Below are 22171 nucleotides of genomic sequence, written 5' to 3'. Positions count from 1 at the left end.
GTAGGTGGGAGAATACCGGGAGGCCGCTTCATTCAACTTTGCTCTCAATGATCTTGGTCACGCTAGCTGGAGCGCCCTGGGAGAATGGGAAACTGATAGCGCCTGCTGAAAATCCCGTTTCAGCGCTCTCCCGCAATTTTCCTCCATAACGGGATTTGCACCGGGCACAATGCAGCCGGAGAATCGCCCCATAATCACAGAGGATTAAGAGTGTTCACAGGTTTCTGTAATTAATTTGAAGAAAAATCAATGTTCATGACAGGTCTTGCCAGTGTTCTAATCCAACCTGAGAGGTTCCATTTACAGAGAGTGTAACGGTCCTGTGCTGCATTTATCTTTTCCTTGAGAAGACTGATCCTGTTATTTCTTGAATTGGCCTCCAACGGGTCCATCGGGCAATTCCGTTGCAATACCGTTGCAATGGTAAACTCTGCTCTTAAGCGTTGTGTAACCCCAGTATGATTAAAAGTAAAGGCATCTTTTGTCTTGCTCTCTCAGATAGTACACATTTGTCTCAACTTGAAAGGCTACTGAAGTTATACATCACAAATGAGACACGCCAGTCAGTCTGAAATGGTGGTGAACCAAGTTGCTGCTGGTAAAGGCAGTGTTCACGATAGTAAAAGTAAATTAACTTTCATCTTGGGGCAGTGTTGAGACAGCTTGGGCAGCACGGTAGCATTGTGGATAGCACAATTGCTTCACAGCTCCAGGATCCCAGATTCGATTCCGGCTTGGGTCACTGTCTGTGCGGAGTCGGCACGTCCTCCCCGTGTGTGCGTGGGTTTCCTCCGGGTGCTCCGGTTTCCTCCCACTGTCCAGAGATGTGCGGGTTAGGTGGATTGGCCATGATAAATTGCCTTAGTGTCCAAAATTGCCCTTCGTGTTGGGTGGGGTTACTGGGTTATGGGGATAGAGTGGAGGTGTTGACCTTGGGTAGGGTGCTCTTTCCAGGAGCCGGTGCAGAATCGATGGGCCAAATGGCCTCCTTCTGCACTGCACTGTAAATTCTATGAATGTCCACAAAACTTAATTTACTGACATTTAGGGCCAAATTGTTCACTAAATACTACAAAGCGACCCTGCCAAGGTTGTTGACATTCAGAGTCACACATCCATTTATACACACAAAGTTGCATGTTAACATTAATATCTCTGAAAATTATTTTACTGAAAGTCAATAGGAATCAGCAAATATATGTTGCAAATTTGCTTTCATATATCGGAATGCCAAAATAGTAAATGTTAGCTTTATTTCAAAGTTGACATTCCTCTTGTCAATCATATGTCATATCACCACACATGTTGGATCAAACATGTCAGTTTAGGTCATGGGGATAGGTTAGTTGCCTGTCCTTCCAGCTGGGATGTAGTGCACGGCATACACAGAGAAAAGGCAAAGTGGGAAGAAAAATAAAAGAAGATTCCATTTTCATGAAAATAATAATGAGTTCCAGCTTTTTGGATGATAAGTGATCCATTGGTTTGCTCAAGAATGGAGGTGGTGGACTCTTTCCTCTGATTCAGAAGGTGGTGGACTTTAAATGTTGAGGTACTACCTTTCAGATGAAATGTTAAACTGAAGCCCCATCTGTCACGTTAGGCTGGCCACATATCCAGCTTCATACTGAGCAGTTTGGTGTTTAGCCAGACTGATCACAACCTGCTTCTAGGTGGTTTAATATTCTGAATCCTAGTAAAGCAGCACTGATAGGAGCCTGTGCGCTCGTTCCTTTAATTGTCTGCAGTCCCGATCTGACAAATCCAAATAAAACAGACTAGAACAAATCGCAACATGTACAATTCTGCAAATTACGTTTGCTAATGGTTGCAACGGCTTGGAGGCTGCAAAGATGTTTTTACTTAGTCTTTTCCAGTTCATGTCAGCTTTCAAACTCCACTGTCCCTCCCAATTTGCTATTCTTCCAACAGTTATATCAGTCTCGAAAGAGAGCAAATTAATTCACTGCAGTTTGCTTGGTCAGCTGCATGGGGCTGTCCCCACCTGGTACGATTCTTATCTGTCTGGTCATGTCCAGAAAAATCACCTACATAAGCTTCTCTTTAGATTCCGCACAGCTTCCTAGGATCTGTCCTTTGTCCCCTCCTAATTCTTATCGATATACTGCTCTTGAGCAATGTCATTCAAAAACTCAACATCAGGTTTCATATGAATGCTGTTGGATTCAGCACCGTGACTTCTTTCGGCTTCTGCATTGCTGTTGCTTTATCATGTTACATGACCAACAAACTGTGCTAGATGAGAAGAAACTTTCTCCACTTAAATATTGAAAAGACCAAAATCAATGGGCGGAATTTTCCCAGATTGGCAGAGGCTGATAGTGGGCGGTAAAAGCAATATTGAAGCTGTTGGCACCTCCGGCGGCATTATTCGGCGTATCGCGAACGATGCACTCACCTGAGTTCCTCTGGGAGATCAGCTCACCAGGTGCACGCCTTTGGAGACCAATTGAGTTTCACATCAAACTTCCCTCATACCGACGTGAATGGACGTTCTTACTGGGATGGGGGAATGACGCAGGCCTACAGGCCTGACAATTAAATGCAAATGTTGAACATCAGGAAACACGTCACTGGCAGGCTGCTGGTTCAATTGTGTCATCACTGAGACTGCCTGTTTGAGATCCAAATTTGTAACATTGCTGCCTCAGTTCATCTGCTGTTGTTGAAACTCTCATTCATGTCTTTGTTACCTCTAGTTTTAATTATTCCAAAAACGTCTGTTGATAAACTTGAGGCCATCCAAAACTTTGCTGCCCATGTTCTCACACCAAGACCTGTTCATCCATCATCCTTATTCTTGCCGACCTACATTGGCTGCCAATTAAGCAGCAACTCAATTTTTAAACATCTCATCTTTGTTTTTAAGTCTATCCATGACCTCATTCCCCCTATTCCCTCACCCCTCCCTTTTACCATAATGACCTCCAGCCCCACAAACCTCTGAGATCTCTTCATTTCTCCGATGCTGACCTGGGCAAACCTGAGTTTACCATTGTAAAGTGTTACCATTTAAGTGTTACCTAGACTCTGAACATCCCTCCTGATACATTCTTGCAAAGAACCTACAGACATTTTACTATATTCTGGCTGCTATATAAATGCAAATGGACATCACTGTTTGCTGGAAGACCGCTACCTCTCAGAGAAATGCCTGTTTGCCATTTGTTGTATTTTAGTACAGTAGAAGTTGGAATTGAATTTCGTAAGATTCCTGCCAGGAATGAGTACAAATCAAATTATTTATGTTTACTTTCTATAAATGCAAATATTGCAGATAAGAAGTAGAACAAGTGCTGATTTTTATTATTTTCTCTTCCCCCCCTTTTATTTATTTACTTTTGGGAGCAAGTGGGATTAATGTGTTCTTCTTCTCAGTTCTGAACGTCCATTAACAAAGCAATTTGGTTCATTGTGGAAGTCGCTATATGGATATTTCAGCAGATCTGTGATGTTAAAGTTAGCAGAATATTGTTTTGAATGAAGAAAATTAATACAAATTGAGCCTGGAAAGTTGTACTAAAAACAGAAGTTTAAAATAATGAAATGTAAGTTTAAAGCAGACATTTGGAACTCAAATGGCAATAAATGTTCGGAACAATCATCAAGGAGTGGTGGTTGAGGAAGAAATGGCAGTGATTTTCAAATTACAGTGGAATGCTATCACAGTTGGTTGAGCTTCCAGGCGGATGTGCTTCAGTGGAAGGAATGACCCTATTTGTACTTGACTTATATTCAGGCAAATAGGAGATGGCTTCAAAAACATTGTCTGAAAAGGTCAAAGGCTAAAAAAGGTTCTCTTGAAATGCAGTGCTGTTGCAGGAGAGTTAAACAGCTTTTCTTTTCACATTGTGATCACGGTGTTAATATTGTGCAGCTGTAAGAAAGGCAGGTGCCAAACAGTGACAGTCTCAACCTATATCTTCCTTTCAATCCTGTTTAGTCTCTTTCTCTGTTTTCCTATAGGCACTTCCTATTTAAACCAGGATCTGGTACATCCAGCCTCTATGGTACTACCAATCCAAGCTATCCTTTGACCTCCAATACTGTTTACTCTCCACCTCCGAGACCCCTTCCTAGAAGTACCTTTTCCAGACCTGCCTTCACTTTCAACAAACCTTATAAGTGCTGCAACTGGAAATGCACAGCACTGAGTGCAACAGCTATTACTGTAACACTAGCGCTGCTCCTCGCATATGTTATTGGTAAGTCTCTTCTTTAATCTCATCTGTTACTTTCCACTTTGTTATTTTTCCCTTAACTACAGACTACATTTTATTCTGTGCATGAAAATAAATCATCTTTGCTTGTACGAGAAAAGGTTAATTGTATTCGTAATTGCATGGATTTGCTTAAAACAATGTAGCATGGTCTGTATATAAATGTACTTTAAGTTGTCTGAGGTGCATTCCAATTTACTGATTGTTCTTTCTCTTTATCATGCTATAATTGTTTCTTCGATTATTTTTAGCTCCCCCTTCAAGTTCCCAGTGGGCAATGCAAAACATTTTTCATGAAACCCGCCCATCTACCTTGCTGGGGGAACTGTATAAGGCAAAATCAGTCAACTAAATAACTATCAGAGGGAACAACATCCTTCTTTATGGATGGGGTTTCTCAACGTGCTTTATTCTTTTGATCACAGACCATTTGTGGCCTGTATGGACCTTCCCCACACATTAGGAAAGATCTCGACAGACTGATCACAATTTAGCTCCTTCCCCTTATGCAACACCTTGACAGTCGTAAAGGATGACTTTCATTATCAATTAATGTGTAATCTTCAGTCTGAAATTTTTTTTTAATGTATTTATTCAAAGTTTTTCAATAAGTTTACAAAACACTCCAAAAAGGAAAATAATACAAAGAAAGAAGGGCAACATGCCAACAAAACAGAACAACTTAATCCTCTAACCGATAAACAGTTCAGCAAATTAACACCCAATTCAAAACAGGATAGAGCATGCGCCCCTTACAAAAAGGAAAATAAATCAGCCCCCCCCACCGTCCCGGGTTGCTGCTGCTGCTGTTAATGTTAATGCACTATGTTAATGTTCACTAATTTGCAGTCTGAAATTTTTCATTACTCTTGTTATTTTAAACTAATTGCCTATTTGCTAAGGAAAAACTCAATATGTCATGTCTCATTCACTTTTTTTAAAATTTAGAGTACCCAATTATTTTTTCCAATTAAGGGGCAATTTAACGTTGCCAATCCACCTACCAGCACATCTTTGGGTTGTGGGGGTTAAACCCACCCAGGCACGGGGAGAATGTGCAAACTCCTCACGGACAGTGACCCAGGGCTGGGATTCGAACCCAGGTCCTCAGCGCCGTAGGCAGCAATGCTAACCACCGTGCCACTGTGCTGCCCCCATGTCTCATTCACTGAGCACAGCAGGCAAACAGAAAAATAAATGAAGTAACTTTGTAAACAGCTACAAAAATCCTAAGTTAACAATGTATTATTTATCTGTAAATTGTGTTAGATAACAACTACATAAACGTTCTTATTGAACTGAATCTCATTCTAATATTGGAATCCTTTTTAAAAGAGTGCAGTTGATTTATATTAATGCATGATGGGTGGAGAGAGAATATTCGATCTAAGATGCGCGTATAGTGCATCAATTAGTCAGGCCAGCCCATATCGCATTTCGGTATAGATTAGTATTCAATTATGAATTTAATTAGTAGGACTTTTCTTGTCTCTGAGAGTGTCTGTCTTTTAGACTGTAATGTCAGTTTGCTGTAAATATTTGGCTGATTTTTTTTCTGTGGGCTTTTGATCGTAGTTACATTAGTCCAGCTAATTGAATCAAACATTCAAATCAAAGACAGCTTAGCCCTGCGAATGATTTTCATCATAGTTCTGGCGCCATGTAATTTGCATGGCAGGTAATGATTTTCTTTTAAATGCATAAATTCCTTCTGTTTCATCATCTGAGAGAATCAACACAAGAAAACACTTGTTGTCTTTTTTCAAAAATCCCTCAATGCCCTTTGATGATCATTGGGATACATTCATTAATCGTGTCTCTGATCCGAATTGAACTGGAATTGGAAAACAGAATTCAAAGCTAAAATAACTGCGCTGGATGCCAGCGCCCAACCATTTTAAGGCGTTGTTTGCTTTCAAAGGCTATTCCATTTTGTTCCTGAAATATTAAAGTGACTTGTTCACAATATAATTTTCTGAAAAGTTTCCAGTCAGAAATCAAAGCTAGTCTTCGCTCTTAGATTCTATTCACGGTCTACTCTAATTTACTCAGAAGTGACAGATAGTGCAGTGCTCACATCTAGCATTTTACTGCACATCTGTCGTCATTCTTATTTGCTACTCTTAACATTTAAAATGACCGAATGAGCAATGCCCAATCTGTATTATTTTGTCTGCTGCTTCTCGACCCACTGATGGTGGGGGAGAGATCCATTGGTGTCAAAGGCCCTCCAATAATTTGCCAAAGTGTCCATTCTTAAATGAGAACAGGAAATGCTGGAAATCCTCAGAAGGTTCATTCTTAATGTGTAAGCTTAGGTTAATGATGTTAAGTGACAATGGGTTATTCAATCATGCCCAATCTAATTCTCCCAAGACACTTCCAAACGTCGGTCAATGGTTTTTAAAATTATTATTTATTCATTCACGGAATGCAAGGCCAGCATTTATTACCCATCCCTAATTGCCATTGGGAAAGTGGTGGTAAGCTGCCTTCCTGAACTGTTGCAATTCACGTAGTGTAGATATGCCCGCAGTGCTTTGAGGGAGGGTCTTCCAGGGTTTTCACCCAGCGGCAATGAAGGAATTATAAATAGTTTCAACTCAAGATGGTATGGAAATGAAGAGGAACTTGCACGTGGCAGTGTTCCCATGTGTCTATTCCGCTTGTTCTTGTCTTACTGGGTGGACGTTTGAAAGGTCCTGTCAAAGACCTCCTTGGCGAGTTGCTGCAATACATTCTCTAAATAGTGCACACTGTGGCTAATGTGCACCACTGTTGCAGGGGGTGTATGTTTAAGATGGTGAATGGGGTGACAATCAGGCAGCCTGCTTTGACGTACAAACCGTTAAGCTTCTTTAGCGTTTTTGGAGTTGCACTCATCCAGGCGAGTGGAGATAATTTAATCACACTCCTGAACCGTGCTTTAAAGGCTTTGAGGGATCAGGAGGTGAGTTACTTACTGCAGAATATCCAACCTTTGACCTGCTGATGTAGCCATAATTTTGCGTGGTGATCCACAGTTAGATTTCTCTTTTGAAAGTCATGATTGAACATGTCTCCTTCAAACTCTCAGGCAGCACATTCCAGATGCTAACCACTCGCTTTGAAAAAAGGTTTTCCCTGATATCTTTCTTGTTTCTTTTGCCAATCACCTTAAATTGGTGTCCTCTAGTTTTTAATCCTTCAACCAATGGAAACAGCTTCTTGCTACCTCCTCTGACCAGAACCCTATTTTTTTTAATACCTCCATCAGACCTTCCCACAACTTTCCTTCACAGAGTAGAACAGCTTCATCTTCTCCAATCAATCAACATAAATGGAGTTCCTCATCCCTGGAATGATTGTTCTATATCCTTTCTGCACCCTCTCTGATGTCTTCACATCCTTCCTAAAGTTTGGTGCCCAGAACTGATCACAGTGCTCCAGTTGTGGTGAAACAAATATCATGTATGGATTTATTATAACTTTGTTGCTTTTATACTTCATGCCCAGGATTCCGTAAACTCTGTTAACTGCGTTCTCAATCTGCCCTGCCACCTTCAATGATATGTGCACATATAGCCCCAGATCCCATTGCTCCGGCATCCCCTTTTAAAATTCTGGTCTTGATTTTATATTGAACCTCCTGGTTCATCCTAAAAGAATTAATCACTTGATGCTACTCTGCACTATTTTAATTTTCCACTTATCCATCCATTCCTGCAACTGTTTATGTCCTTTTGAAGTTCAGAACTCTTCTCCTCACAGTTCACAATACTGCCAAGTTTTGTGTCATCCACAAATTGTGAAATTGCACCGTGTACTCCAAAGTCAAGGCCGTTAATATACTTAAATCAAGAAGAATAGTGGTCCTAATACCAACCGCTGGAAAATCACCCTGTCCATAAAACAACCATTCACCGCTGCTCTCAGCCAATTCCCATAGAACCAAAGAACCATAGAATTCCTACAATGCAGGAGGAGACCTTTCGGTCCATCAAGTCTGTACCAGTCCTCTGAAAGAGCACCCTACCGAGGCCCACTCCCCCGCCCTATCCCTGTAACCCCATAACCCCACCTAACCTGCACATCTTTGGACACTAAGGCACAATTTAGCACGGTCAATCCACCTAACTTGCAAATCTTGGGACTGTGGAAGGAAACAGGAGTATCCGAAGGAAACGTACGCAGACATGGGGAGCAAGTGCAAACTACACACAGTCATCCAAGGCTGGAATTGAACTTGGGTCTCTGGTGCTGTGAGGCAGCAGTGCTAACCATTGTGCCGCCGTGCTGCCCCTTAGTCGAGTTGTCACTATCACTTTTATTCCATAGTCTCTAAACTTGCTCACAAATCTGTTGTCTGGCACTTTGTCAAATGTCTTTTGTAAGTGCATCAACTGCATTATACTCATCAACACTCTCTAACACCTCATGAGAAAACTCAAGTGAGTTAGTTAAATACAATTTGCCCTTGAACAAATCTATGCTGGCTATCTTTGATTAACCCACATTTGCCCAAATGAATACTAATTTTGTCCCAAATTATTGAGTGGAATTTTCCCCTCTCACCAGTGGGAATTTACACAGTTCCATTACCCAACTACACATACACCTGGCGAGGGAGAATTTTAGAGCCCTTAACTTACAGCTGATGCCGGCAGCACTACTGGAGATGGCCACCGGTATGGCATGCAAAGACACAATTGGGGGTGAGTCTGGAGGCGATGAAGGGCAAAGTGGTGGAAAACATGAAGGGATGGGAGGTGGAAGGCACAAGGGGGGGGGGGGGGTCTGTTGAGGAAGAATGATAGGGTGGGTGGAGTGAGAGAGGGAAGGAGGGCATGAAGGAGAAGGGGCGGTAGGAAAACAAGAAGAAGAGAGGGACTGGGAAGTGGGAGGAGCCAGAGTGTTTCAGAGGGAGGTGTCGGCAGAGGCAATGTGGCAATCCTGGGGGGAGAAATGAGCATGCTGGTGATCGGAGGTGATGGTGGAACGCGGGTAGGTTGGTAGGGTCAAGCTCTGGGTACGGCGGGTATAGTTTTCATCTGAGGGTTATTGAGGGTGACAAGAATGATGCCACAGATTACGGGAGTGGGCAGGATTGGGGCTGGATGAAGACTATATGAAAGATTTTTGCATTGAAAATTCTCACTACTTGGTGAAAGCCACATGGAAACAGAACTGACCCAGCGGATTCTCATGACAATGAGATCCCAGCAAGGTATAGAGTGGCCGTTCACTCTGCCATCAGCTCCAGTCAGAATTAGGGAAGAATGAGGGTAGGAGGGAGGAAATACCTATTAAGAGCATGCAGGTAAATGGCAGCTAAGTCACCACTGCAAACCTCCATTCACCCTGGAGAATGGACCTGTCTGTCTTTCCTTTGAAATGAGGTCTCTCCATAGAATCTTGAGGGCAGTGGAGGCAAGAATATTCTGAGTGGGAGGCCTCTGGCACATGGCAGTCATTTTCCTTGTCACAGAGTGATGTCTCCATGGCAGCCATGCATTAGGGAGAGGAAGGCCCATCCTAGGCCCCCCACTGGAAGGGGTGATGTCCACGCGAGCATTAAAAACATTAGCACCAAGAATTAACCCAGGAGACTTCCAAGCAGAGCAAGCGAGAATATATTTACAACTGCCAAACTATATACATTGATTGTATGTAGTGTGTCACCAGTGTTAATTCAAAACGTCTAATTTTCCTAACTCTACCACGATGTCTAAGCGCTCGGCCTTCTCTCGGTCTTCAGTTCAGGGCCAGGTTTATGGGACATGGGCATCACTTTGGGCCAAACAGCTTCCTGCTCTGCTGTAACAGTTCCGCCTTCTCTATTCATCCAGGATCCAGGCAGCTATAATGAAGGCCTGTCAGGGTGTCTTTCAAATATGGTGCCTGGACATGATGGCGAGGCAGCTGACCTCCTGCCTGCCCCGCCGTAAGACCCGATGCAAGACCCGATGCAAACCGTATGCATGAATAAATAATGAGGCAGGGATTGCACGATCACACATTCAAACCCATCCCGACAGCAGGAATCATTCCTAATTTTCAAGCCTGCCATGAAACTAAAGGCAGGAGGGGATGATTCCATCCATTACTCCTGAACACTTTCCCATCATCGACCTTAAACTGACTGGCCTGTAGTTGCTGGCCATATCCTTACACCCTTTTTTGAACAATGGTGTAACATTTGTAATTCTCCAGTCCTCTGGCATCACGCGTGTATTTAAGGAAAATTGGAAAATTATGCCAGTGTCTCTTCAATTGGCACCCTTACTTCCCTCAGTATCCCTGGATGCATCTCTCCTGGTCCTGGTGACATCAACTTTAAATACAGACAGCCTATTTAATATTCCCACTTCTCAACTTTAAACCATATCTTAACTATTTCCTCTTTCACTATTATCTGGATGACATATTCTTCCTTAGTAAGGACAGGTGCATAGTAATAAATTTGTACTTCAACCATGCCTCTGTCTCCATGCGTAAATCCCATTTAGGTCCATAATTGGATCCACTCCACTTCCTACGACCCTTGTACAATGTAGATGCCAATTGAAGACATGAGGGTTAGTTTGCTCAGTTGGCTGGACAGCTGGTTTGTGATGCAGAGCGATGCCAACAGCATGGGTTGAATTCCTGTACTGGCTGAGGTTATCCATGAAGTCCCAGCCTTCTCACTTTGCCCCTTGCCTAAGCAGTGGTTACCCTCAGATTAAAACACCACCAGTCAGCTCTCTCACAAAGAGAGCAGTCTAGGGTCCTCTGGGATTATGACCACTTTCATTTCATTTATTGAAGACTTTTGGATTCCCTTTTATATTAACTGCCAGGCTCTTGCCGTGCACTCTCATTGCCTCTCTGATCAGTTTATTTTTCAATCCTCCTCTGAACCTTATATTCAGCCTGATTTCAATACTATCTGCCTGAGATCTGCTATATGTACCTGTTTCCTGATGCAACTTACTATCACTTTTGTCATCCAGGGAGCTCTGAATTTGTTTACCCTAACTTTCCCCCCTCGTGGGAACGTATCTTGACTGTACATAAAGTCGCTCTTCTTGTTCAGTTACAGTTTTCCCTGCTGTCCTTTGAAATTCTTCCTGCACCAATTAATTATTTTAGTCTGGGATGCCGCATGTCCTTGAAATGTTTTCTTACTGACTCTTGATCCATTTAATTTATAGGGACACTTGGGCAGGGTTCTCCGGTCGCTGACGCCGAAATCGCGTTCCGACCCGTTTCCGCCCAAATCGGGAGGGGCGCCGCTTTTACGATGCCCCACCCCCTCCAAAGCAGCGTACTCTAGGAGTATGGCGCACGCTATATCGAAGGCCTCAGGATGTTACAAGCCGGGAACTCAGCGTGGCAGCTGCAGACTCAGTCCAGCGTTGCCACGGTCGGCAGAGGGCCAATCCGCGGCCTTTATCAGGGGCTGAGGGCAATATTTTGCAGTCCGGGTCCACACGCGGCTGGTGCCATTTTGCAATGCGCGGCCGCTGCAGGCCGCCACCGTGCGGATGAGCAGCCATGGACCCCGCAATTCTCCGGGCTTTATCGGCAGCAAGAGCCAGGAACTCTACGCTGCTCAGCTGCTGACCCCAGCCAAACGGAGGATCGCTGGCCATTTTGCGCCGAAATTTTGGTCGTAAAACGCTACCATCCCCACTCCGGCATGAGGACATAGCCTCAAAATCGGAGAATCCAACCCGTTGTCTCTCTGACAGTTACCCTCCAGTTCACAAGAGCCAACCTCTCTCCAAATTCCCACACACTCTACCTCTGCCTGATTACATTGCAAATATGAAGAAATGACTTCGCCTTTTTCCCCAGAGCAGTTTGAAGTGAACAAAACACTCAATAATCTGAAAAAAAAGTTGTCTTTTCCACATTTTCTATCAATTCCAAAGGCATACCTCCTCAGCTCTTTCTATTTTGATTTTGTCAGATTGAAACAAAAGAGTCCTTGCTGTGTCTTGAACTATTGCTCCCAATTCAACTTTTGTCCAGTCAAATTATTTAAATAATGTGTGCAATGGTTTTGGTACAATAAATCTTCCAGGGCCGGGATTCTCCCCTACCCGGCGGGGCAGGGGGTCCCGGCGTAGTGGAGTGGCGTCAACCACTCCGGCGTCGGGCCTCCCCAAAGGTGCGGAAAACCGGCGCCAATGGCCTTTGATGCCCGGCGTCGGGGCTGGCCGAAGGGCCTTCGTCGGTTCGCGCATGCACCGGTGTGTCAGCGGCCGCTGACGTCACCACCGGCACATGCGCGGTAGGGGAATTCTCTTCTGCCTCCGCCATGGTGGAGGCCATGGCGGCGGCAGAAGAAAAAGAGTGCCCCCACGGCACAGGCCCGCCCGCCGATCGGTGGGCCCCGATCGTGGGCCAGGCCACCGAGGGGGCACACCCCAGGGTCCGATCGCCCCGCGCCCCCCACCCAGGACCCCGCCAATCCTGTCGGTACCAGAGGTGGTTGAAACCACGTCGGCGGGATTGGCCTCTCAGCGGTGGGACTTTGGCCCATCACGGGCCGGAGAATCGCCACGGGGGGCACGCCGATTGGTGGGGCGTGATTCCCACCCCTGCCAATTCCCGGGTGATTTACGCCGGCCCCGGGCAATTCTCCGACCCTGCGGGGGTCAGAGAATTCCGCCTCTCAGGTCATAAAACCACCACGGCAAATTTTAAATTAAATATTAGATTCAATATTTGAGGTGAATTATCATGAATTCTATTGCCGTAGAACTTTACAGCATAGCAAGAGGCCCTTCAGCCTATCTCTGGCGCCGACATCAGACATCTATTGTAATTCCATTTTACAGCACTTGGTCTGTAGCCTTCTGTGCTGTGACATTTCAAGTGCTCATTTCAATGCCTTTTAAATTTCGTGAGGGTTTCTGCCTCTACCACCCCTTCAAGCAGTGAGTTCCAGATTCCACCACCCTCTATGGGCAGCAGGGTAGCACGGTGGTTAGCACATTTGCTTCACAGCTCCAGGGTCCCAGGTTCGATTCTCAGCTTGGGTCACCGTCTGTGCAGAGTCTGCGTGGGTTTCCTCCGGTTTCCTCCCACAGTCCAAAGATGTGCAGGTTAGGTGGATTGGCCATGATAAATTACCCTTTGTCCAAAAAGGTTGGGTGGGATTATGGGGATAGGGTGCAGGCGTGGGGTCAAGTAGGATGCTCTTTCCAAGGGCCGATGCAGACTCAATGGGCCGAATGGCCTCCTTCTGCACTGTAAAGTCTATGATTCTATGATTCTGGGTTAAAAGGTTTTCCCTCAAATCCCCTCTAAATCTCCTGCTCCTTACCTTAAATCTATGCCCCACTGGTTATTGACCACTCTACTTAGGAGAAAAACTCCTTCCTATCTACCCTATCTATGTCCCTCATAATTTTGCACACCTTGATCAGATTCCCCCCTTCAACCTTCTCTGCTCTAAGGACAACAACCACAGCCTTACCGGTCTCTCTTTTTAGCTGAAATGCTCCATCCCAGCTGGGCAACATCCTGGTGAAACATCTCTGCACTCTTTCTAGTGCAGCCACATCCTTCCTATACTGTCACGACCAGAACTGCACACTGTACTCGAGCTGTGGCCTAACAAGAGTTTTATATAGTTCCATCATAACCTCCCTGCTCTTATATTCTATGCCTCAGCTAATAATTCAAGCATCCAATATCCCTCCTTAGCCACCTTATCTAACAGTCCTGCTGCCTTCAGGGACTTTTGCAAATGCACCCCAAGATTCCTCTGGTCCTCTATACTTTCTAGCGTCCTACTGTTCATTGTGTATTCCCTGGTCTTGTTAGTCCTCCCAAAATGCATCACCTCACACTTTTCATTTTGTTTTCTAATTTAAAGTGCCCAATTCTTTTTAATCCAATTAAGGGGAAATTTAGCATGGCCAATCCACCTACCGGCACATCTTTGGGTTGTGGGGGTGAGACCCACGCCGACATGGGGAGAATGTGCAAATTCCACACGGACAGTGACTTGGGGCCGGGACCAAACCGGGGTCCTCGGCGCCAGAAGGCTGCAGTGCTAACTACTGTGCCGCCCCATCTCACATTATTAATTTCCATTTGCCACTGTTCTGCCCTGACCAGCCTTTCAACATTGTCATGTCATCTCGGCTTTTCTCTTCATCACGTATAACGTGTTCGGGCCGGAAAGTGAAGCTGAGTCCACAAAAGATCAGCCATGATCTAATTGAATGGCGGAGCAGGCTCGAGGGGCCAGATGGCCTACTCCTGCTCCTAGTTCTTATGTTCTTATGTTCTTATGTAACACAACAAAATTTCATGTCATCTGCAAACTTACTGATCATACCTCCTACTTTTGCATCTAGATCATTAAGGTACATTACAACAGCAAGGAACCAGCACCAATCTCTGCAGTACACCACTGATTACAGGCTGCCCGTCACAAAGCAAACTTCAACCATCTGCCTTCTGCCACTCAGCCAATTTTGGATCCAATTTGCCAAATTGCCCTGGATCTCCTACTTCTCTTCTTGAATAATGGTACCAGATTAACTGTCCTCCCGTCCTCTGGCACCACTCCTGTGGCCAGAGAGGATTTGAAAATTAACATCAGAGCCCCCTGCAATCTCCTCTCTTGCTTCACAAAGCGGCCAAGAATACATCTCTAATCAATGTGCAGATCTTTAGCATCTTCTCTAATTTGCACATAATTAAATAGTTCGATCTTTAATTTGAGCAAGCATTCACTCTTCTTTTGGGTAATGTAACATCTTTACAAGCCTCTCACTCAGGTTTTCATCTTTGGCTCAGTTTTCTCACCTCTGAATCGAAACATTGTGTGTTGAGGCATTGCTCCAAAAACCAAGTAATTTGTGGACCAGCATCTTACTGTGTCAATGGCTAAGGGTGGAATTATTTTTTCTTTTTTCAAATGATGGTAACTTCTTAAAAATATACATTATATTCAGTTTTTATTGTTTCCACTGCCAACACATATTTACATGTTACCTTTGGGGAGCAGGGGGATACAGATCCTTAGAAAATAGGCGACAGTTTTAGATAGAGAATCTGGATCGGCGCAGGCTTGGAGGGCTGAAGGGCCTGTACCTGTGCTGTAATTTTTCTTTGTTCTTTCTTTTGTTCTTTATATTGGTGCGCATATAGATGGAAAGAATTACAGGGAACATTGGTCGAATGCCAATATTTAGTATTCGGGCTACACACTGCTGACCATGTATTGTGCAACTGGGCACCGCCATTTGGTGGGAAAGGACATGCCCAGGGCTGGCGATGGAGGAATCTGGAATGTTAAGAAGCAATGATAATCATCATTAGGTCATCCGAACATAAATACTTCAGAATGATTTAGTCCATCCAGAAAAGTCCAGGCCAGTCATTGATTAAAATCTGCCGTGAGACTTAATCTCCAAACTCTGTTCGTCTAAAGGGATTCTTGAATTTAAATTGCTGTTTTGAGCAAGCAAGTGAGCTCCCAATCAAAAACCGATGGGATCCTTCTTTAGATACGCAGATTTCTCTCCAGTGACATAATGACAGTAGGACCTGGAAGCTGTGAAGACCGAGTCGTTGAACATTTTCAAGCCTGAGATTGATAGGCTTTTACCTTCCCAGAGTGGAGACAGCCGGACCTGCGGGAGACACGTGGTACTGCAGCATCGGGCTGAGTTTGAAATAGATATCCAGGAATGACGTCACAAGAGAATGGTAAATTTATTGATTGATGAGAAGCTGCTGTTAGGGATTGTGTTTAAATAGCTTTCACTAGAAAAACCGTATCATTTATAAAGAAGCAGCTCCTTGAATTTCAGTAAGGAACACTGGCAATAGGGAAGTAAATTAAGGTGAAATAAGCTAATAAAGTAAACAAAATAAGATAAAGTTAGTGAGCAGAGCCAGGAGGATAAAGGAGCAAGAGCGAGGCTGAAAGTGGAGTCGGGTGGATAAAGGAGTGACAGAAAGAGCGAGACTGAGAGCGGTGCTGGATGGATAAAGGGGTGCAAGAAAGAGCGAGACTGAGATTGGTGCGCTAGTTTGGATCTCCTGAACTGACATCAGAATTCAAAAATGATGCAGAGCAAATGGAAGGAGATGATTCGGTGAGTACTTTGGGTAAGTATTTACTACATTTTTTATTGATAGTTTTAAGGTCTTTTTTGTGGTTCATTGTTTTTAAGAGCTATATTGTGGAACTACGCGGAGCAGGGAAGAGTAATTGATGTTGTTTGATATTAAATATCTTCCAAAAGGTGTAATTTAATTAAAAGGGGTAAGTCAATGTAGACGAGCTCATAGCCATGGTGTGCTCTTCCTGCTCTATGTGGGAATCCGGGAACATTTCAAGTGCCCAGGACCAGCCTGTGTTAAGGAGGTGCCTCCAGCCGAAGCTCCTGGGAACCTGGCTTCGGCACTGGAGAGGCAGCTGGGGAAACTGTGGAGTATTGACAAGGCGAAAAGTATCGTGGATGGCATATATAGAGAGGTGGTTACACTGAAGACTGAGAATCCGCAGGCAGGAAGGAATCCATCAGCCAGAGAAATAGGACTAGAGAGGCAGAGCTATTTCCCTGCAAAACAGATATACAGCTTTGGATACTATTGAGGGGAATGGCCTCTCAGGGGAAAGCAGCAACAGCCAAATTAATTGCACCATGGTTGACTCTGCTGCAGAGGGAAGGAGTAAAAAGTGTGGGAATGCAATTGTTAATGGGAATTCAATTTTATGGGGAATAGGCGTTTCTGTGGCTGCAAACAAGGCTCCAGGATGGTATGTTGCCACCCTGATGCAAGGATAAAGGATACCTCAGAGTGGCCACAGGACATCCTGATGGTAGGAAGTGAACAGCCAGTGCTCGAGGTACAAATTGGTACAAACAGCATAGATAGAAAAAAAGGGACGAGCTCTTAAAAGCAGAAAGGCAGTTAGGAAGTAAGTTGAAAAGTGGACATCAAAGGTAGTGATCTCAGGATTACTACCAGTGCCACATACTAGTCAGGATGTATTGGATGAATATCTGGCTGAAGAGATGGTGTGAGGGAGAAGGTTTCAGATTCCTGGAACATTGGGAGCAATTCTGGAGGAGGCGGGATCAGTACAAACTGGGCGGGTTACACCTGAGCAAGACTGGGATTGGTGTCCTAGGGGGAATATTTGCTGGAGTGGTTGGGGAGGGTTTAAGCTAAAATGGAAAGGGGGTGAGAACCTATACAAGGAGTCAGAGGAGGTGGGACCAAGGACAAAAGACAGGGTTGGTGCAGACTCCATCAGCCGAATGGCCTCCTTCTGCACTGTAGTGATTTCAGAAATTGAATCTGTATGGGTAGAGCTAAGGGCAAAATAAATTAATGAGGGTTGTATATAGACCCCCAAACTGCACACGGATGTTGGGAATGGCATTGAACAGGAGATAAGAGACACATGCGATAAAGGAACATTTTTCATTACGAGTGACTTTAATCTGCATATAGATTGGGCAAATCAAATTAGATTGGTGAAAAGAAAGGGTCCCTTGCAGTCAGAAACAGGGAACTTTATAATGAGAACAAAGAAATGGCTGACCAATTAAATACATATTTTGGTTCTGTCTTCACAAGGGAGGACACAAATAACATAGAACAAACAAAGAACAATACAGCACAGGAACAGGTCCTTCAGCCCTCCAAGCCTGCACCCATCATGCATTCTATCTAGACCAAACGCCTGTATGCTTTTATACCTCATCTGTTCATGTGTCTATCCAGATAAGTCTTAAAGGTCGCTAACATATCTGCCTCAACCACCTCATTTGGCTGGGCAACCTACCAGAAATTTTGGGGAACATGGTCTGCTTTCGAAAGACAGGCAGTGACTAGTGGTGTACCGGAGGGTTCGGTGCTGGGACCCCAGCTGTTCACACTATATATTAATGATTTAGATGAGGGAACCAAATGTAATGTCTCCAAATTTTCAGATGGTACAAAGCTGAGTGGGAGGGTGAGCTGTGAGGAGGATGCAGAGATGCTTCATTGTAATTTGGACAAGCTGAGTGAGTGGGAAAATGCATGGCAAATGCAACATAATGTGGATGAATTTGAAGTTATCGACTTTGGGAGCAAAAACAGGAAGGCAGATTATTATTTGAATGGCGGTAAATTGAGAGAGGTGAATGTGCAATGAGACCTGGGTGCCCTTGTACATCAGTCGCTGAAGTAAGCATGCAGGTAGAGCAGGCGGTAATGAAGGCAAATGATAGTGAACAAATTCAAATAGAGGAGCAGGGATGTCTTGCTGCAATTATACAGGGCCTTGCTGAGACCACATCTGGAATACAGTAGTCCCCCTTTATAACGCGGGTGTTGGGGTCCAAGACAGCCACCCGCGTTGCATCCGAGCCGCGGATATCCACAATGGGGGTTTTAAATTTATTTAAAAATCTATGCTAGCGCTTCCCCTTGTGAGTCTACGGGGGGGCGGGGGGAGAGGTCAGACCCCCGTAGACTCACAATGGGAAGCGCTAGCATAGCTTTTTTAATAAATTTAAAACCCCCATCGTGGATCTAATTAAAACAGTGTCAATTTCAGCGGCCGGAGAGGGAAGCTGCTCTCTCACTGAAACAATCAGCCGGCCGCTGAAATTGACACTGCCGGCTGCTCTCTCCCTCCAATCAGTACCCCAGCAGCCACGGCCTGTACCCCAGCAGCCACAGCCTGAACCCCAGCAGCCACAGCCTGTACCCCAGCAGCCACGGTCTGTACCCCAGCAGCCACAGCCTGAACCCCAGCAGCCACAGCCTGTACCCCAGCAGCCACAGTACCCCAGCAGCCACAGCCTGAAGCCCAGCAGCCACAGCCTGTACCCCAGCAGCCACAGTACCCCAGCAGCCACAGCCTGAAGCCCAGCAGCCACAGCCTGTACCCCAGCAGCCACAGTACCCCAGCAGCCACAGCCTGAAGCCCAGCAGCCACAGCCTGTACCCCAGCAGCCACAGTACCCCAGCAGCCACAGCCTGAACCCCAGCAGCCACAGTACCCCAGCAGCCACAGCCTGAAGCCCAGCAGCCACAGCCTGTACCCCAGCAGCCACAGCCTGAAGCCCAGCAGCCACGGCCTGTACCCCAGGAGCCACAGCCTGAACCCCAGCAGCCACAGTACCCCAGCAGCCACAGTACCCCAGCAGCCACAGCCTGAACCCCAGCAGCCACAGTACCCCAGCAGCCACAGCCTGAAGCCCAGCAGCCACAGCCTGTACCCCAGCAGCCACAGCCTGAAGCCCAGCAGCCACGGCCTGTACCCCAGGAGCCACAGCCTGTACCCCAGCAGCCACAGCCTGTACCCCAGGAGCCACAGACTGTACCCCAGGAGCCACAGCCTGCACCCCAGGAGCCACAGACTGTACCCCAGCAGCCACAGTACCCCAGGAGCCACAGCCTGAAGCCCAGCAGCCACAGCCTGTACCCCAGCAGCCACAGTACCCCAGCAGCCACAGCCTGAACCCCAGCAGCCACAGTACCCCAGCAGCCACAGCCTGAAGCCCAGCAGCCACAGCCTGTACCCCAGCAGCCACAGCCTGAAGCCCAGCAGCCACGGCCTGTACCCCAGGAGCCACAGCCTGTACCCCAGCAGCCACAGCCTGTACCCCAGCAGCCACAGCCTGAACCCCAGCTACAGAGGGGAGGGGTGATGTGAGACCATGCTGGTCTTGCAGAGGCCCGTATGACCTCCTCCTGTGTTCTCTGCTCTCTCCCTCCAATCAGCCGGCCGTGTCAATTTCAGCGGTCGGCTCACTTTGATCTGGAGAGGGAAGCTGCTCTCTCACTGAAACAATCAGCCGGCCGCTGAAATTGACACTGCCGGCTGCTCTCTCCCTCCAATCAGAAACATTAAAACTTAAAAGTTGGATTGGAGGGAGAGAGCAGCCGGCAGTGTCAATTTCAGCGGCCGGCTGATTGTTTCAGTGAGAGAGCAGCTTCCCTCTCCAGATCAAAGTGAGCCGGCCGCTGAAATTGCCACAACTGACAGTTGGGGTCCATAAGCCCCCCCGCGGTATATCGCGAACCGCGGTATTGCGGAGCGCGGTATAACGGGGGACTACTGTAGTGTGTGCAGTTTTGGTCTCCTAATCTGAGGAAGGATGTTCTTGCTTTAGAGGGAGTGCAGCAGAGGTTTGACAGACCAACTACTGGGATGGCAGGGCAAATCTCTGAGGAGGGATTGAGTCAATTAGGATTATATTCACTGGAGTTCAGAAGAATGAGGGGGGATCTCATTCTAACAGGCTAGGCAAGTTAAGTGCAGGAAGGATATGCCCGATGATGGGGGAGTCCAGAACCAGTCTGAAGATACAGGGTAGACCATTTCGAATTGAGAGGAGGAGAAATTTCCTCAAGCAGAGAGTGGAATTCGCTACCAAAGAACAGTTGAGGCCAAAACATTGTATGTTTTCAAGAAGGAGTTTGATACAGAATTTGGGGTGAAAGGGGTCAAATGACATGGGGGGAAAGTGGGAGCAGGCTATTGAGCTGGATGATCAGCCATGATCATAATGAATTGCGGAGCAGGCTCGAAGAGCCAATGGCCTTCTCCAGCTCCTATTTTCTATGTTTCCACAGTTGCCCACAGTGCCCACTCCCTTGAAATGCTCCTCACCAGACCCGACAGGGAACGTTAGATCCTCCACTGTACCATGGGTACTTCAACACTCCCCCTTCAACCTTTTTGATTGCATCTATTCCTGTGCAGCTGAGGGCCAGGACTTACGATGTCAGATCTGTGCACTTCACCATCCAACTCAACTCCACAAATGTTCGAGGTTTGCATGCAGGTATTTTCATTAGCTGAGCTGATATGATGAAATGTGGCATTAGTAGTATTTTGGAATAGATGCAACTTATGTTTGGGAAAGAAAAGAGAAAGTCTTGCATTTATGTATTGCTTTTGGCGATATTCCAAAGTGGTTCACAGACAATGGCACTGTTGTGGAGAGGTCTTGCGGCGTAGTGATAGTGTCCGCACCTCTGGCCCAGAAGCTTCGGGTTCAGGTCCCACTCCAGAGCCTGATAGTCATTAAACGCGTGTTCATTACATGACCAAACAGGTTGACTATCAGCCTCTAAATCTTTCCAGTGTGCCTGATGGCAGATGGTAAGAGCGGGAGAGTTTCCTGGTCAGCCATTGGTACAGAAGGCAAAGGCAAACCACTGCATTACTTTGCCAACATTATATCCGATTAATCCAATGGACGTTCATAGTTGCCAACACCCTCCGAGGACACGGTACCGGGAGGAGGAATCACTTCCAATGTAGGGGATCACGGCTGTCAAAAAGGGGCTGGTTTAGCACAAGGCTAATGAGCTGGCTTTGAAAGCAGACCAAGGCAGGCCAACAGCACGGTTCAATTCCTGTACCAGCCTCCCCGAACAGGCGCCGGAATGTGGCGAATAGGGGCTTTTCACAGTAACTTCAACTGAAGCCTACTTGTGACAATAAGCGATTTTCATTTTTCATTTCAATGCACTCACTGCAAGTTCCCACAAACACCAATGTGATAATCAAATAATCTATTTTAGTTTGAGAGATAAATATTGACTGAGAAACTGGAATAAAGTCCGTTACTTTTCTTCAAAATAGTGCTATGTGATCCACCTGGGAGGGCAGGGAAGGGAGCCTCGGTTTAACATACTATGATCCTAGATCTCATCCCCAAGTTGTTAATAAGATCCAATTAGAGACCAATAACATTTGTTTAAAGTATACAATGCTTGAGGGTCAAAACACTTCTAATAGAATAAAGCCACAAGGTGCCATGGATATTGGACAAACAAAAATAATTTACAATGGCTGCACTTGCATTCATGTCTGCCTTTTATGATATTCAGAGTTAAGATGAGGTACAGGTGAATTAACAAGCAAAATGTGGTCGAACACACCACAGTGCACAATAAATGGCAGATACGACCAA

The 22171-nt window shown here is 45.7% G+C and overlaps 1 protein-coding gene across 5 annotated transcripts in view; it reads left to right on the top strand.

Moving 5' to 3' along the window:
• The window catches only part of tenm1 (teneurin transmembrane protein 1), a 1865819-nt gene that overhangs the window by 1516686 nt on the left and 326962 nt on the right, over positions 1–22171 (top strand). For all 5 annotated transcript variants that reach the window (XM_038774907.1, XM_038774908.1, XM_038774910.1 and 2 more), the window contains one exon: positions 3988–4226. In XM_038774907.1, the coding sequence (XP_038630835.1) occupies positions 3988–4226 (239 nt within the window). The remainder of the gene's footprint in view (positions 1–3987; positions 4227–22171) is intronic.

Source organism: Scyliorhinus canicula, chromosome 17, assembly GCF_902713615.1.
Source record: "Scyliorhinus canicula chromosome 17, sScyCan1.1, whole genome shotgun sequence".
Classification (NCBI taxonomy): domain Eukaryota; kingdom Metazoa; phylum Chordata; class Chondrichthyes; order Carcharhiniformes; family Scyliorhinidae; genus Scyliorhinus; species Scyliorhinus canicula.
Note: the sequence above shows the minus strand (reverse complement) of the source record. Positions and strands in the feature narration are given on the sequence as shown.